This window comes from Pempheris klunzingeri, chromosome 3, assembly GCF_042242105.1.
Source record: "Pempheris klunzingeri isolate RE-2024b chromosome 3, fPemKlu1.hap1, whole genome shotgun sequence".
Lineage (NCBI taxonomy): Eukaryota > Metazoa > Chordata > Actinopteri > Acropomatiformes > Pempheridae > Pempheris > Pempheris klunzingeri.
The window spans coordinates 28,304,694-28,322,486 of record NC_092014.1 but is presented as its reverse complement, the minus strand read 5'-3'; the positions used below and the strand labels follow the sequence as shown (position 1 = coordinate 28,322,486).

Sequence of the window (17,793 nt, the reverse complement as noted above, 5' to 3'; positions counted from 1 at the left end):
AGGTATACATCAGAGTCCCGATGGACTGATGGTGCAATAGGACACATACTGTATGGTGGCAGATTACAACAAAGCACCACATAATGAATCCACACATCCATAATCAACAATGTTAAATGGAACAGGAGAGGTGATCAGAATCGTCACGTTTAGTCATCAATGTGTCTTTGGTAGATTACAGGCATTGGAGCTCCATTCCAACACTTACAGTAAACATTCATATTGAGTAACAGGCCACTGGTATGAGAAAGTATGACTATGAAGTATGAAGACTTCTGCAGCCCTGATACTGATTCTGATTCTATACAGAGTACCTATCGATCCCCGTGTTTAATCAAATATCTGTATGTCTCACTGTGTGAAAAAGACTAGGATCTTTTCAGACTGGACTTTAACATTGCTTTCCTAACTTTGCAAAAGTAAACATAACAAATCAATACACAGATATACATTTACTGACCTCCTATTTATCATTAAAATAATAAATAATTGGGGGAAAAAAAATCTTCCACATTAAGAGGAATCACATTTTAAGTGTTCAGACCTTTTAAATGCAGCTGTATGGATGCCGTACAGGTCCGGCAGTCTCAGTAGTTTGTCTTACAGCCTGGCTCTGGACAGCAGCTCTGGTCAGGGGCTTCTTGTTTGTGCCCATCCGGTCACACGCACAGACACATCGGTGGCCAACACTGGCGGCCGTCTGCTCGGAAGTTGCAGTTACAAGAGGTTCTGTCTGGTGGCCCGCTCTAGCCAGAGTGCCGCACCAGTAACATACCACCGTCCACTCCTTCTCATCTCTAGTTGGCCACGACACAGCCAGTTTATATATCTTATAAGGAAGCACGGAGGTACTGTCACTAGTCAGCCATTAAATCACCTTTCTGTCCTGAAAAGGAGTAGTAAGTAGCAAGATAATCCTTATTAGTGTGTTTGATGGAGTCAGCCGTGCTCTGCTGACACATGACGCAGTACGCACTTGTAGATATAAACATAGAATTGAACTGAATAGATTAGCCCATTGTCATTGATCCCTGATGCAGCTGTCTGTAGTCAGTATCGGCCCGATATCCGACACCAGTATCCGGTGTGTCTCTACTGTGAAGCCTATAAGCCTCAACTAGACTTTGCAAAACTGATTGAACAATGTGAGGAAAATATCTAAATGTGACTTTTCTGAGCAATTATGTGATTCAAAATGCGAATATTGCCAATAAAAACCTTGTTTGTATAAACCGTAACCATGACAATTCTGACATATGTAGCAGGTGCCTCTTGTTCATGTCCTCCCTGGCTTCTTCATATCCTTGTGCCAAATAAATGTGACACGAAACATCAAAAAAAAAGTACCATCTTACATTTAGTAAGTAACTTGCTCTAACTGTGCTGTTAAGTCACGTCCTATAAAGTCACTAAAATTTTGGGGTATCAACAGGAATCCCTTAAAGCTTGCCGAGACATTGATAAATATTTACGAGGCTATGTCTTATGGCTTTTTATGACCAGTCACTTAATATACTGCATGGTAAGGGTTTTCATGGAATACATTACTCAACAGATTGTATGCTAAAATGCTAGCATGGGGCTCAATACTGATTCAAATCAGACAATAGATCAAAATGTTGGTCTATTCCTGTAATAACTAACACCTTCTGGCAACATCTTCCATTTTCTGAAGTTACAATGTAATGAATAAAGTACAGTAACAAACAAATAACACACAAAGGCCAGTTATTTACCTGGCCTATCCTAATTATTTGCTCAGAACAGTTCATTTGGCTACACTTCATGACATACAGAATAAATCGTGCAAACAGAGGCAAAAATCCCCCAACCTGTTTCTATCATTTGCTGATGTAAGCAAGTCATAATACACATGAAGAAGGCTACGCTGATGTCAACAGAAGAGATGCATAAGGCAGATCTTCTTTTCTTTTCCAAATCAGAAAATCAAGTTAAGTACTCATTAGTAAATACTTATTTCTAATAATAATAATAATAATAATAACAGTAATAATAATAATGATTATAATAATGGCATTTCCTGCCAGATTGTATTCTGCACCACAAACAGTCAAACGTTCATATAACACAGTCTTAGAAGATGGTGTTTGGACGACACATTCTGGTTTATAAGATGACATAATAAAGACATTTTTATAGTATCATGCTATTTAATACTTTGTAATGAAATGTCCCATATCATACACAGCCACTACATAATAAATGACCCCCGTTTTGTTATCCGACAGTAAAGTGAGATGGTGGACAGGTCGATTGATTAAGAAATCCGCTGAGCAGTCACAAGTGGCTCTTCCTGCCAAAGTGCACTTGATCAAATGACCCCAGCTGAACTGTTGTCACTAAGGTTGAATCAATTTTCTTCACATAATATATCAATAGTACAATCAGAATTGGTGCAATAGTAAAAGTAAGGTGCAGTCAGTAAAATATTTGGTGGCAGATGTGGGAAACTACAACAGCAGCGGTGAATGTGTGTCATCCTGCACAAAGGATGCTAACTACAACTTGTTGCTTTTAGCTAATTCTATATTGACATTTGACTTATCTGCAAATATTAGATTATTATGAATTTCAAGCTTACTGCCTGCAGGTAGTCAACGTAAGAGAAGACCTAAGAACTGTGAGTGGCTCCAGGCCAGCTGGCTCTGGTTTTAAAGCCACTGACGATAACAGAGGAATGACTGACTCTGTCCAGCGACATTCCCCACTGAACTGATCAAATAACATGAATCACTGCACCATTGCCATTATGGAAGTCTACTGTTTTTCTTGATGTAAATCACAAACATTCATTGTACTGTGTTTTCATGAGTGTTCTTTATGGTGGGTGGTGCACATTGGTAAGGAACAAGTGAAACATTTTTCTTGTTTGGCTTCTGTAAAATGATAATCTATCTTATTTATACTTAACATGTGGGGCTGTCTGTGTGTGTGTGTGTGTGTGTACCATGTCTTACTCCTTTTGGGGACAACTGTAAGTCATACAAATTTAGGGCAAAGACTTAAGGGTTTAAGGTTTGGGTTAGTTTAAGACTAGGTTGAGGTTGGGGTAGGGTTTAGCTAAGTAGTGGTTATGGTAAGTCTCCGGGAAATTAATGTTAGTGAGTTTAGTGCCTTCCAAAGTGATGGAAACACAACTATGCGTGTGTGTCCATGTGTCAGGGTGTGTGTGTGCATGTGAGACGCTGGCTAGTGTTCAGTGCTGGTTTGTTATACCTCTGTGCAACAGAGGCCTCATCATTGTCTAATTTGAATGGCTGTTGTCAAATGCCCATGTTGAGCTACAGGCTGGTTTTTAAGCTGTCTTGCCAAGGATACCAAGCTAATATTTATATATGACCCTGCATTTTTGATTGTTGTAAAAATGAATCCACTTTGATTACAGTATTTGACTGACCTGTTCTTTTCCAACAAATACTTTGGAACGCCACAATAGGAGAAAATAGCTTCACAGACCCATCATTTCCCAGACAAGTAAAGCGGTTTGTAGATTGGGGATTGGTGCTTCCATAGTACCACTCTGCACATCGATCCAGTCTCTGAATAGCACTCCTGTTAGTATATACATACATTATATATCTTATACGTGTCTTGTCATCATATCTTCTTACGATCACTGCTGTGCTTTGCGTGGGCATCTTTCAGGGTACTCAGGCACCTCACCCCCTCCTGCAGCATGGGAGTCCCGTGATGTGGGTCTGGTCAGAGGAAGAGAAAGTAATGTTAGGTTGTTTTCCTAAGTGACTTTAACTATTGCCGTCAAATGTAAATGGGATTTAGTACAGTCTAAAGTCCTAATGTACTGTAACACTGTTTCATTTGGCTCCTTTAAACTACAAAAAACAAAGATAGAACTCCTGCTTGTGTTCATAGACATCAAACTCCAAAAGTTAACTTTTGCTTAGGCAAAATAAAATCAACAATAATAATTCAGATTTAGTTTTTTCAACATCCACCATAAAAAGGGAACACACATATATAATATTAATATTGCAATTATAATTATATGAATATATTTTAGTGATGATAGTCATGTGCTCAGCCCTGCACTAGGCATCACATGACTGCAGTATTGCAGTAATACGTTTATTGTTACAGTCCTAGCTCACATTGGAAGAACTGAGAGCAGATTAAAAAATGTATTCACTTTTGAATGTGCTGTTGATGTATTTGCATCACGAGACATTTAGGAAACGCCTCCAGCTGGAAAATGTTCAATGAAATGGAGCGTAGATTCATTCATGCTTCAGTTACTGGCTCAGGGTGGCATCACACTGGAGCATATATGTAGTGTGTGTGTGTGTGTGTGTGCACATACCAATGACTTTGGCCTGGAACCGGACCTTCAGACTGCTGTCTTTCCTCCCTTTGGTTACCAGGGTGATCTCCTCCTGCAGCACACCTTCATGGTGAGTCCTGTACTCACACATGACTTTCACTCCTCCTAAAGAGAGGGAGGGAAGCAGCATGGAAAGAGGCCAATCAATCAGGCAGCGCTGGACAGGTGTAGAAGGTGGGGAAGGGTATTTTTTTTTACTTATGCTTCAGATGCAGTTTAAGATGTAATTTGTCTGTGCAGGATATTGCTAATTCAGCTCTACATCAAAACGCTTGTCAGTCCCTTGAGCTACATGGCACATGTTTGGTGCACAGGGTTCATGAAGTTTCTTTGGAAGAGTGGGGAGGCTGACAGTGTCAAAATCCCCCCCTAACCTCTGCGCAAAGCTCGACAGCCATTTTTATGATCGCTTGTAACAACTGCTCCACTGGTTGTTTCTTCTTGGAGAGACGTGTCCATGACATAGAGCAGCGTCTATGTTAGCACTACAGATGTCACATGCACAAGGGTGACCCCATATTTTCCAAACCAGAAACCAGGACACTTAAGTGTACACACACACACACATATGTTGAATTTGGAGAAACCACCTGTAATATTAGTTTTGTTGAGCTATTCAAATTGTTCTTGTTTGAGCTGTTCATTGAACACAGCTGAAAGTCTGTAGAATACTAATTTGCAATGGGGGTTGAATAATTTTTAGTGCAACTGTATGCATGCAGCGTAGGCCTTTTCATCAGGATGAGGGACTATTATTTTAGCACTTAGCACACCTAACAAGCACGCCTTTCAACACCATGGACAACGGGTGCAGCATTTTCGTTGCCAGGAACTTTATGAGGGAAGAAGTCTTCAGCATGACAGCCAATCAACAGCACACTGAGAGGTTCAGTCAGACAGAGGCCTTGCATTCTAGGCCTTGACAACAACACACGGTTGGTGAGGTTGGTGCATTGTTTATGTTGATGCATGGGACAGAGCATGATAAATGTCTATGTAAGCCTGAAAATATGTATGTATGTATGTTTCATTCATCGTTACATTTGGTCAAAACTGGGACATTTAATGTTTTACAAATATTTGACAGGACTCGGGACACCCATCTGGAAACCAGGACAGTCTGGGACATCTGATCACTGTAGCTTTAGCTGCAGGCTTGTCAGCTGCCCTGCTAGCACCAGCGTCAGCATGGGAAGGCCATTACTGATGTGATATATACATCAGAAACCTATGGCTGAGTACACTCTATGAGCTCAGCTGATACTGGATTTTTGAGGCCCATACTGAAAGGTCCGATAACAATATATCAGCAAATAGCAGAACATGAACAAACAAATATGATACAGATCCCTGAGATGTCATGACCAAGACACATATTAAGTTGTCCCACACGTTTTCTGGTTGCCAAACTATGCAATTATCTCAAAACAAGTTTTGCATTTCTGTACAATTTCTTGTTACTATCAGTCGACATGATGTGCAGTAGGCTAATATCAGTGGATAGAACCACCTAGCCCTTATTTGCCTACCTCTGGACCATAATAGTGGACCGGTTGCAGTTTTAACCTGATTATGGCACTGGACGATCATCTGAGTAATTAGGATGAACTCCCAGACAGTTCATCCTAAATACTTGGATGATCATCTAGTGCCATAATCAGGTTAAAACTGCAACCTGTGAATGTTGAATGTCTTTACAGAATTTGTGCCAATCCATCTCATGGTTTTTGAGATATTTCACAGGGTAAGCGAGAACTTTGGCCTGCTGGTAGTGCTAGCAGAAAAATCAGGGGGTGACAAAAACTAGGATTCACCTTCTGGGAACTTATCAAAATTGGTAATCATTAATCAGTTTGTAAATCTGACATGTGTCCATTTGTGTCGGAGGTTATGTATGTGTGTTGAGAACTTCTGCTAATGCAGTCTGATGATGACAGAGTTTTAATATCTGTGTCTTCCACTGGATCATGAAAAGACACTGCAGAAAAGGAGGGACAGAGTAATATCAAAGAGAGGCAGATGGATGGATAGTCTGAGCAATGAGTCACAAAGCACACAGCACACAGCCAGTCTGGCAAGTCCTCATGGTAGGACAAGAAGCAGACAAACCAAAACCTCCCCACCTCAACCATCCATACATTCTGTCATGCCAGGCATGTTAGGCTCTATCAACCATCACTACACATGCCAGTGTGGCCAGAGATGGCACAAGCCTTTTTCCCCCTAGCAGTCTGTGACCTCTGACCTTTTTGTCGCCACCATCAGTTCAACAAAATCTAATGGTAGATTACCAAGGAATTTGCTGAGCACATTCATGCTACCAAAGGAATAACCCTTTTTGATTTTAGTCACCCCATGGCCATTCCTCTTGTGCTGCCCTCAAGCCAATGATTACAATAGCCCTTCCACGGGTGACATTATCAGCCTGCATTAGATAAAATGTAGGGGTCTATTTTGGTGTGGGTGCGATGCTAAAGGCTGAGGTGACCAGATTAAATACCATCCAATTTGGGAAATAAATCCATGAGTCTAAAAGCTTATCAGTATGTATTATATGACCCTACAACCACACCAATGATTTTATTCTACAACCCCATGACTAAAGTGACCGAGTATTTTTCCAGGAATGTGCACTTGCATATCTATGATTGTACAAAGCAGCATGTTACCGAAGAATCACCCAATCCTACAATTAACCTTTTTAATAATGAAGCAAGGGACACATAGTTATAGAAATGCATTTGTTTGAACGTACCCTCCAGGGTGGAGTTAATACGATGAACGCGGAGGCCGGACGACCTCCGAGTTGGAGAGGAGGAAGGAAGACAGGAGAGCTCTTTGCCCAGTGTAGGGACATCAGGGACAGTGAAGACAATCTCATAACAGTGGTGGCTTTTTAGGAAACCAGCCTGGGGAGAGGAGGAAGAGTGGGAGGGAGATAGGAATGTTTGTGTGGTGACTTATAATAGTACCTATATACACACACACCCACACACGTACACACACACACACACACACACATGCACACACCTTGACCAAGTAGCTGCCATCCTTCTCAAGAACAGCAATGAGAGTACAGAGGTTTGACTGATCGTCTCTCCGCGTTGGAGAGCCGGGGGGCTCGTCATCATCGGGGAAACGCACCCCACCTGCCTTGGAGGTGGAGCCTGGTGACGGAGAGAAATTACAGCATTACAACATCTAGATGCCCAAACTAGATACAAAACAAAAACAGAAATGTGTATTTTAATAAATGTTTAACAAATTCCTGTAAAGCAGGAAGCTGAAGATGCATGCATAGATGTAGCAAAGCAGATGTGAGTCAACAGAAACTTCTGGATAAATTAACAGCATGTCCACTATTATTTAAGGCATCACAGATGCATTTACGCTCAACTGCAACTGAATGTTTGACTGTTATAGTGAAGCCAGATCACATAGACCTTAAAACACATTGCATGATTTTGTTTGGGCCTGAGGACACATGTTCAGTGTCAAAAAGTGGTGACATTGACAAATGTTAGAAGTGGCCTGAGAACATTTTGGGGTGTAGTAGTGTGTAGTGTAGTGGGAGCTCTAACAACATTGGAGCATTTTCAAAGATAAAAATTGACCATCACATCCTGTTACAGTGACTGGAACACTTCATTGGCATAAAAGGAACTGCATTAAGATGGTTAAAGTCCTATTTATTAGATCGATTTCAGTTTGTACATGTTAACAATGAGTCCTCTGTCCACACTTAGTCAGACATGGAGTTCCACAAGGTTCAGTGTTTGGACTGATACTATTTACATTGCTATGCTTCCTCTGGGTAATATTATCAGGAAGCACTCCATTAATTTCCACTGTTATACAAATGATACCCAATTATTCTTATAAATAAAGTCAGATGAATCCAATCAGTTAACTAAACTTCAGTCTGCATTAAGGACATAAAGTCCTGGATGAGCAGCAACTTTCTGCTGCTAAACTCAGACAACACTGAAGTTATTCTGCTCGGCCCCAAACACCTCAGAGACACCTTTTCTAACAATATAGCTACTCTGGATGACATTCCTCTGGCCTCCAGCTCCACTGTACAGAATCTGGGAGTTATTTTTGATCAGGATTGGTCCTTTAACTTTTTCCAGGGCTGCCTTTTTCCATCTATGTAATATTGCTAAAATCAGGCCCATCTTGTCTATGAATGATGCAGAAAAATGAGTCCATGCATTTGTCACTTCTAGGTTGGACTATTGCAGCTCCTTATTATCAGGCTGCCCCAATAAGTCCTTAAACCTCTTAAGACCCGAGCTCTTGTTTGATATGCATTTTTTATTTCTCCTTGCTATTTGGGCTTATTGGACCCTGATAAGTATAAAACCTAAGCATCATCTTTTTACATGGTGTAGTTTTAGAGAAACATTATGTCCACATATGTGGACAATCGGTCTTAATTTCCAGAAAACACAATAAAGTCACCTTTGTGCAAAACTCTTTATTTCCACCCTGAACATAGCAGGTTTTTTTTCCTGACTGCTTTTGCATGTATTTATAACACATACAAAACATATTTTGAACATGTTTTGAAAATCACGGTGCAAAAAACAATATGAAATATCAACAATTTTGCCCACATACACGTCCATACGGCCCCAGCTAAGCAGAATTAACTACTATGGTAATATTACCCAAAATGTGATGTCCACGCATGTGTACGCCAGGTCTTAAGAGGTTAAAGACTCTCCAGCTGGTCCAGAACTGCTGCTCGTGTTCTGACGAGAACTAAGAGAAGAGACCACATTTCTCCTGTACTGGCTTCTCTTCACTGGCTTCCAGTAAAATCTAGAATAGAGTTTAAAATCCTTCTCCTCACCTACAAGGTTCTTAATGTTCAGGCTCCATCATATCTTAAAGAGCTCATAGTACTGTACTACCCCACTAGAGCACTGTGCTCCCAGACTGCAGGCCTACTGGTGGTTCCTAAAGTCCTCTAAAGTAGTGCAGGAGCTTTCAGCTATCAGGCTCCTCTCCTGTGGAATCTCCTTCCAGTTTGGGTTCGGAGGGCAGACACCCTCTCTACATTTAAGAGTAGACTAAAAACCTTCCTTAGTGATAAAGCTTATAGTTTAGAGCTGACTCAGGCCTTGGAGCAGCCCCTAGTTATGCTGCTATAGGCTTAGACTGCTGGGGGACTCCCATGATGCACTGGGCTCCTCTCTACTCCTCTTCCTCTCCATCCTGATGCTTCATGTCTCTTTAATGTCTGTTAATTTATTAGTGACACTCCTATTGTTAGTGCTATAGTCGCTGTTAGTATGTTGGTTGCTCTCTCTCTCTCTCTCTCTCTGTCCAACCTCCACCCAACACGGACCCTGACAGAAAGCCGCCCACATCTGAGCCTGGTTCTGTTCAAGGTTTCTTCCCACTGTTGCCTAATATAATATCTGATGCTGCTCATGTGGGGATTCTTGAATCCGTAATTTTGAATTTGTCGGGTCTCTGTTAATTAAAGAGTTTGGTCTAGACCTGCTCTTGAGATAACACTGTTGTGAATTGGCGCAATATAAATAAAGATTGATTGATTGATTTGCCCAAACAGTTCCAGTTTAGTCTCATCAGACCAAAGGACAGACTTCCAAAACTCAACTTTACCTTTCAAATGTTCACGGCAAACTGGCTCTGATGTGCCGCTCTTTGAGTAAAGGGGTTCTTCCTGAAGCCCACCATGATGAAGAGCCCTCACAACCTCTTCAACTCCAGAAGAGGCCAGGTCAGCAACAATCATCCTGGCAGATGTCCGGGGCTTCTTGCTGACATCTCTAACTAATTTCCTATCCAGAGTTCTTGAAGTTTCTTACAGAATTTGTCTCCTTGTACTTGGTAATAATGCAACTTACAGCTGTTCTAGATACTGTAAAACGCTTGGAAATGGCAGTATAGCCTCCCCCCTCATTATGAGCCTCCCTCCTTTGTCTTTGGCATGGTGAGTAAGAGTAGTCCCTCTCAATAATGTGTTCAAGTGCTCTGTTTGGAGTCCCTTAAGTAAAGCTCAATGCTGATTGGATGCTCAGGTGTTGTTTGAAAGCAAAAATTCACACGAGGGCCAATATTTTTGATCACCCCATTTTTCCCTATATTTGATGTAAAGCAAGCCTAAAAATGTATTTTACATTCCAAAATACCAATACTAAAAGCTTCTAAATAGCACTGTCGTTTGATTATATCAAGTTCTATCAATGATGGAAACATTGGGCAGAATTTTAGGAAAATGTTCCATAATTCCTGGGGGGCTAATAGGCCTCAACTGTATTTATATAGCACGAATTCATAACAGCGTTATCTCAAGACGCTTTACATGAAGAGCAGGTCTAGACCAAACTCATTAATTAACAGAGAGACCCGACGATTCAGGAATTCAAAATTAAGGATTCAAGAATCCCCACATGAGCAGCATCAGATATTATATTAAGCAACAGGAAAGAAACCTCGAACAGAACCGAGAAGAGGTGGGCGGCTTTCTGTCAGGGTCTGTTTTGGCTTGGAGGTTAGAGAGAGAGAGAGAGAGAGAGAGAGAGAGAGAGAGAGAGAGAGAGAGAGACAAAACAAACAGCAACCAAAATACTAACAGCAGCTATAGTGCTGATCGTAGGAATATGACTAATAATTAGAAATATGGTAACATTGAAAAACTTAAAGACAGAAGTCACACAGGTTGAACACTATCTGACTCTTGTGGAATTGGTCTGGTTTTATATTGAATCATTTTTGGTCAATAATCTCATGTAAATGTTCATTTTCAGGGCATGCCCACATCTCCAATGTCTAAACTACAGAGAAAAAAGGAGAGAGGGAGGCATCAAACGCTGAAAAGTGAGAACGTGTTTTAAGTTTTCCTGCATTTACACTGCTCCCCTTTCTTTTCCCACCTTTTCCTGTGGATTCTTGGATTCAGTGTCTAAACTACAGTGAACTGAAGTGAACACTGGCCTCTGCTGAAGGCCAAACTACTGCCAGTCAATGGGAGCACTCACACACGCAGGCACACATGAGCACTGGCGGTGTCAAACTTACCTTTTCTTCCTGTTGCCATGGTAATGTGGTTAGGAGTAAGGAAGTGTCAGACAGTAGCCGCGCGGTGTCATCACTGACCTCCTGAGTATGAGGACAGACAATGACCAAGAGGGACACGGAGAGAGACAGCGCCACATGTTTGAGCTTGTCAGATCTGACTGTGTCGGCTTTGTGCTGCGTCATGTCATGTGAGTAAAAACAGCTTGTAGTATCGTCAAGTCGCTCCCTTCGTGTCTTTCGCAGTCCCACACATTGCTGTCTAGTCTACTATATCCACAGAGCAAAAGATGCTGACATGGGAATAAACTACAGGATGTGCTCAGAGTTTCAGTTGTGTTAGAGGAGCAGGCTTGTGGCTTGTAAAACTGCAGGATAAATGTGGGTAAGCTAAGTTAAAGAGCAGCACTTGCCCCTCACTCATTAGTACAAAGTGCCCTTGAAAAAGGCCCCTAACCCCGAACTGCCCCAGGGGAGCTGCTCATCAGCAGCTGACAGATGAGACTGTGGGCGTACCGGGCAGCTCGTGTGTGAGAGTGTGAGCGGGGTGTTCCTGAAAAAGAAAGCATTGCCGCATTGCCTGAGTGATACTTGATAAAAATGTATAACAGGACCTAAAAATAGATATCTGCCATTTAGAAAATAGGACACTTGCACTGGTGTCTACAGAAATAAATAGATTACTGAGTATCACCAAAGCCATGAGACAGCCTGAGGGACTTCCACAGTAGTGACACACACAGCAGTGAATGTGCAGGCTTCAGACAAAGCAGCCTACCTGTCAATCATCTAACTGGGTCTGGGTCCCTCTTTCCGATCTTCCAATCGGTCTCTCATTTTCTACACAACCACTGTTTGTGCCACACCATGACTAACTGTGGGGGGAGATCAGGGAGGCTGGAGGCTGCAGCCGGGAGGAGGCAGAGTGTGTCCCTTCGGCCTTTAGACGTGGTAACACGGCACATCGGACAATCTAGTTTGTCTGGAGCGAACCAAGGCCTCAACTGTGTACTTGTACTTTCTTCAGTTACTGGGCAGCGCTGAGTGGTGAGCTCCAGATAAATACTTTTCATATAGATTGAAAAAAATAGAAACTACTGCTCAAGGCGGTTGTTTCAATAAATGTACGCATTTCAGCGTAATGTTTCTCTGTGCTGACACAGAGATGTGGGCCTTTATTCTACATTGGGGAAATTTGCAATGCATATTTGTAATATATATTTTGTAAAAAGATTTATTGTATTTTCTAATGCGATGAAAGAAGAAGAAAAAAAGCAGATGCCCCGAGGCAAATAAACCCAAAGCTATGTGCACAGAAGAAGGAGGCCTGCTGGTTCTTCCCTCCTTTGGTTTTCAGATTGGGTGAAGCTGCCCTTTAACTGGAGGCTTGTGGCACACACTGAAGCCTCTCTTCACTGTTCCAACACTTTGATGTTTTTCTCATGCTGATTATTTTTTGGATGGTTGTTCTAGAGGAGGTCTTTTTTTCGGATTCTTTAAAATAGTGTGTAGTGTTAAAGATGACATGAACACTGTGGAATGACTTTGGCTAAAGGGGCTACAGACTCTTTGTCATCATGAGTTCACACAGGAGGATTTCTGAGGAGGAAGGCAGCAGCTCTGCTCTTAAACGCATGACATTTTCACTGAAGGTGTGAAACGCGGTGACTGACTCTGATCTACTGACTGAAAGAAACCATCAGAGGGGGTGTAAACACAGACACACGCCCTTCAGTGACAGCAGCATCCTGCAGCGAGCCTCTGCTGCCTCCGGAGAGAGGAGAGGAGGACCTACCTCTGGATGGAGACGTGCTGGACGGCTGCGGCGCTTCTCCACCTCCGAAACAGCAGCGGCGACGTGGCATCATTTCACCCCGAGCACCGGCAGCATCTGTCTGTCTGTCTGTCTGTCTGTCTGTCCACAGACTGTCTGTACAGGGAGAGAGGAGGCTCAAACACGCCTCATGCGCGCGGCCGCTGAGAGGTCCCGCGCCCGCGCGCATGGCGTGTAGCTAATAACAGAGAAGGTGTGGGGACAACTGTCTGTCTGTCTGTCTGTCTGTCTGTCTGTCTGAACTATAAACTGTCTGTCTGTCTGTCTGTCTGTCTGTCTGTCTGAACTATAAACTGTCTGTCTGTCTGTCTGTCTGAACTATAAACTGTCTGTCTGAACCATAAACTGTCTGTCTGTCTGTCTGAACCATAAACTGTCTGTCTGTCTGTCTGAACTATAAACTGTCTGTCTGTCTGTCTGAACTATAAACTGTCTGTCTGTCTGAACTATAAACTGTCTGTCAGTCTGTCTGTCTGAACCATAAACTGTCTGTCTGTCTGTCTGAACTATAAACTGTCTGTCTGTCTGAACTATAAACTGTCTGTCAGTCTGTCTGTCTGAGCCATAAACTGTCTGTCTGTCTGAACTATAAACTGTCTGTCTGTCTGTCTGTCTGTCTGAACTATAAACTGTCTGTCTGTCTGTCTGTCTGTCTGAACTATAAACTGTCTGTCTGTCTGTCTGAACCATAAACTGTCTGTCTGTCTGAGCCATAAACTGTCTGTCTGTCTGTCTGTCTGTCTGTCTGAACCATAAACTGTCTGTCTGTCTGTCTGAGCCATTCAATTCAATTTTATTTGTATAGCCCAATATCACAACAGAGTGTCTCACAGTGCTTTACAAAGTTCACTGAAATAAACAAGTGTAAGTGAACAAACAATCTAATAAAGAGTCCAGCAGTCGATGAGGCCAGTGGATCAGTCCGATGGATCAGTCCGAGGCATCACCTGCCCTTTATGACCCTCCTTCTTCGGGAAGGAAAAACTCAAAAAACCCAGTGGGAAAAGAGAAACCTCCGGGAGCACCACAGTGAAGGAGAGATCCAGCTCCCAAGGACGGACAGGCTGTAGCCTTGGACAGACGCACATCCATTGGCTGATGGAGAACCACATCAGGGGGACCAGGACCAGGATCCATAGGAACCAGAGAACCACATCAGCAGGACCAGGACCAGGATCCATAGGAACCAGAGAACCACATCAGCGGGGCCAGGACCAGGATCCATAGGAACCAGAGAACCACATCAGCGGGGCCAGGACCAGGATCCATAGGAACCAGGGAACCATAAACTGTCTGTCAGTCTGTCTGTCTGAACCATAAACTGTCTGTCTGTCTGTCTGTCTGAACTATAAACTGTCTGTCTGTCTGTCTGTCTGAACCATAAACTGTCTGTCTGTCTGAACCATAAACTGTCTGTCTGTCTGTCTGAACCATAAACTGACTGTCTGTCTGTCTTCAGTGACAGTTATAGGAAATATGACAGACAGCAGTTCTTATGAAAGCTTCCTACAGAACCTTTCTGCGCTGTGGTTCTGTTGAAGTCACTGTGTGTTAATGTGGCAGCCAAACTCTGTTTTGCTGTAACCACAAGATGGGATTAGCTTCATCTGACAAATCATACTGCAAGTTGCTGTCTTTACCATAAGACAGTAGAGTGTGAACCTGCGGAGCATGGCAGCCACACTGAAATCTTATTTCAAATTCAAAGACAGTTTTGCAATATACACAGAAAACGTCAGGAGAGAAAGCTTCACTTTGACTTGTGTTCAGAAAGGCCTAAATATTCTACTGGTCTTGTAGCGGCCATGTGGGTTTTTTTCTTCGTTTAGATGCAGCAAAAAACCAGACCAAACCACACACACCTGCTAACGTTCTTGGTGATAGAAAGCCAAAATACTATCACTATCAGGGACAATACATCCAGAGTGAAGGTATGACAGTAGTTTTTTCTGACCAAGTTGTTTATGTCAGATTTTGGTGACTGGACACACATGATCTTAACTTTAGCAGATTTGACTGTGACCCTCCCTTTATTCCTCAGTGGAAATAGGTTTTGATGACAATGTACGACATGTAAGTCTTCCATTATGTATGATGCACACAGCAAAATACATATGGCACCTTCATTCTGATTTGCCAAGAGTAGAATAGATCTGTAATGTTAAGGTCTGTATTGTCTGTGATTAAGTGGTGCATATTCCCCAAACTAATTTGCACTTGGTCCAATTCGTGTGCTGCAGATGCTGAAAGCGGCACTTACATAATGTGCCTTTTCAGCCGGCTAGCTAGCCAGCTGTACACCGGGGAATCGCCTGGCTTTTGCTGAGAGTAGGGAGGGCATGTGAAGCTGATGGCTCTACTGTGTGGATCCTGGGGCACTGTTTTCACTGGGGGATGCGGGTCAGTAGATACCTCCAAACTATAGGACAGCTGCTAGTTAGAATTAAATTTTTCTTTCTCCTCGTACTTGTGAGCACAGAATTGCATCATAGTATTGGAGATTGAAGACGCATTTGACCAGTAACTTGCCCGACACTGTTGCTGTTTTGTAAGCTGAAAGTTTGCAAGAAGGTTTGATTCAGTGGTGACTTTGACTGATGAATCATCATTTTTCAGCTGATACTGAGGCTGAGTTACAACTAGCAAGGTCATAGAGAACAGCAGTCCCATTTATCTAAAGCCGGTTTGATGGTTAAAAACCAAACAAGGCAAAATCCCTTAAACACATTTGTGAGATTGCGATTTACATGCTTTCATGATTAATGTATCTCTCTTAGTAAAGAATGAGATCATAATCTTGTTTAATTTTGGAACTAGGGACGTTGCATTTAAATAGTCAGCTCAACTTGTATTTATTCATTAAATGTATTTATTCTGTGATTGCATGCAGTTGATGTAATAGCATATGCAGTGATTTGCCAGAATATGTTAATAAGCGTGTACAGACACACAGATGTATCCTGTCATCACTGGGTAACACTGGTGACAAAACTCCCCATCTCTCAGTGTCTTAGAGCTACTTGAAGGTAGACAAAACTTTGTAACTCTATGGTCAGACATTCTGCACTAACTACATTTTCAAGCATAAAGTACATAAAATAGTAGCTGACTGAGATCATGGACGGAGCGTTGACTCATCATCCAAGCAGGAGAACACGGGCAGAGGTCATGACCATGATTAGGCAGGCTTCTCTTATCTTAAGGAACTAATATACAAAATGGAAACAATGCAAGTAAACTCTCTCTTTATGAACAATTGTCATTGTATGTTCATGTGAGACCTAAAAAGGCTCTGATGCGTTTCAGCAGAAATGCTTCGTCAGGGAATCAAACACATCTCATGGAAGAAAATGGCCCTTTGATAGTGGTACACCACCAAAGGTACTCCAGCTTTCCATTATCCTAACTTATGCTTCCTCGCCTCCTCTCTCCTCCTGTGATCCTCCGCCATCATGGAGGATCTTCTGATCCCTTAAAGGCACCTTAAGGAGAGAGGAAGCTACTGGAGGAGCTTAAAGCGAGGTGTTGGAGGAGTGGGGGAAGTGAGGAGACATGCTGCCACAGTGAAAGTCACCCCATGGTGTTGTGTCTTAGAGAGGGTGTTGGCAATTCACAAATCCAGCAGATGGCATAGTTTCCCCCACAATATTTAACATAACATAGTGAATACAGACAGTGGTTACTGTTGTGGAAATTATTCTATTGGTGAGAACTGAAACTTTGGAACAGGATGTCTTTTTGAGGTTTATTCTTTGCAAAGAAGGTCAGACTGCTGAATTCAGCAGCCTGGGCTGAATAGTGGGATGGCAGGGAGCCACATTTCAAAATCTCATGGTGTGTGACAACTGCATGTCCTGCTTGATTTTGTCCAGTGGTGGGATTGCATGATGCAGAGCCAACTAGAGAATGAGCTCAGAGTTAGGCAGTGGAGGTTCAGAGAGATCTGTGCAGGGGGAGCAAACTTCATCAGCGTTTAACAGTGATGTTAGACATGTCAAGTAACACTATCTTATATCTTAACCTTTTGGCAAAATGTGATGTTTTCTGCTCTAACAGAATGAGAGAGACAGAGTGAGGAACCAGAGGAGTAAGATCAGAATAGCCAACAATGTCCCTGGATGCCATAACAGCTTTCTCAGCTTCTGCTACAGCACAGAGACAGTGTGGCTACGGGGTCACGTTTGGCTAAGAAGTAGGCTACAGGCGTAAGTCTGCCACTGTAACAACACTGACGTCATACATCCATTTCTTTCATCAACCGTCTGTGTAAAGGGTCTGGTAGGATCAGGCAAACCTGAGGTCGGTGGAGTCTGTAATGTTATTTTCAAGTCATCGAAAGCTTGGTTTGCTTCAGGTGTCCATGTAACCTTATCATGTGACTGCAGACCCTTACCATGCACTATTGCACTGAGAGAGGCTTCCAAAACTGCATAGTTAGGGATAAAGGTTCTGCAGTAGGAACACATTCCTAAAAAGGAAAGAACTTGTTTTTTGGTGACTGGTCTTGGTATATTTTGAATAGCTTCAACAGGCTTGGGTGAGAGGG

General features: G+C 42.4%; 1 protein-coding gene across 1 annotated transcript; it reads right to left on the bottom strand.

Moving 5' to 3' along the window:
- Positions 1-3,618: 3,618 nt before the first annotated feature.
- Positions 3,619-11,487, bottom strand: LOC139199445 (adipose-secreted signaling protein-like). Its single transcript, XM_070828516.1, has 5 exons — positions 11,417-11,487; positions 7,391-7,527; positions 7,116-7,269; positions 4,340-4,465; positions 3,619-3,719 (listed from the first exon to the last, which is right to left on the bottom strand). The coding sequence occupies exons 1-5, from the start codon at positions 11,433-11,435 to the stop codon at positions 3,619-3,621; spliced, it is 537 nt and encodes a 178-aa protein (XP_070684617.1). The 5' UTR covers positions 11,436-11,487.
- Positions 11,488-17,793: the final 6,306 nt, after the last annotated feature.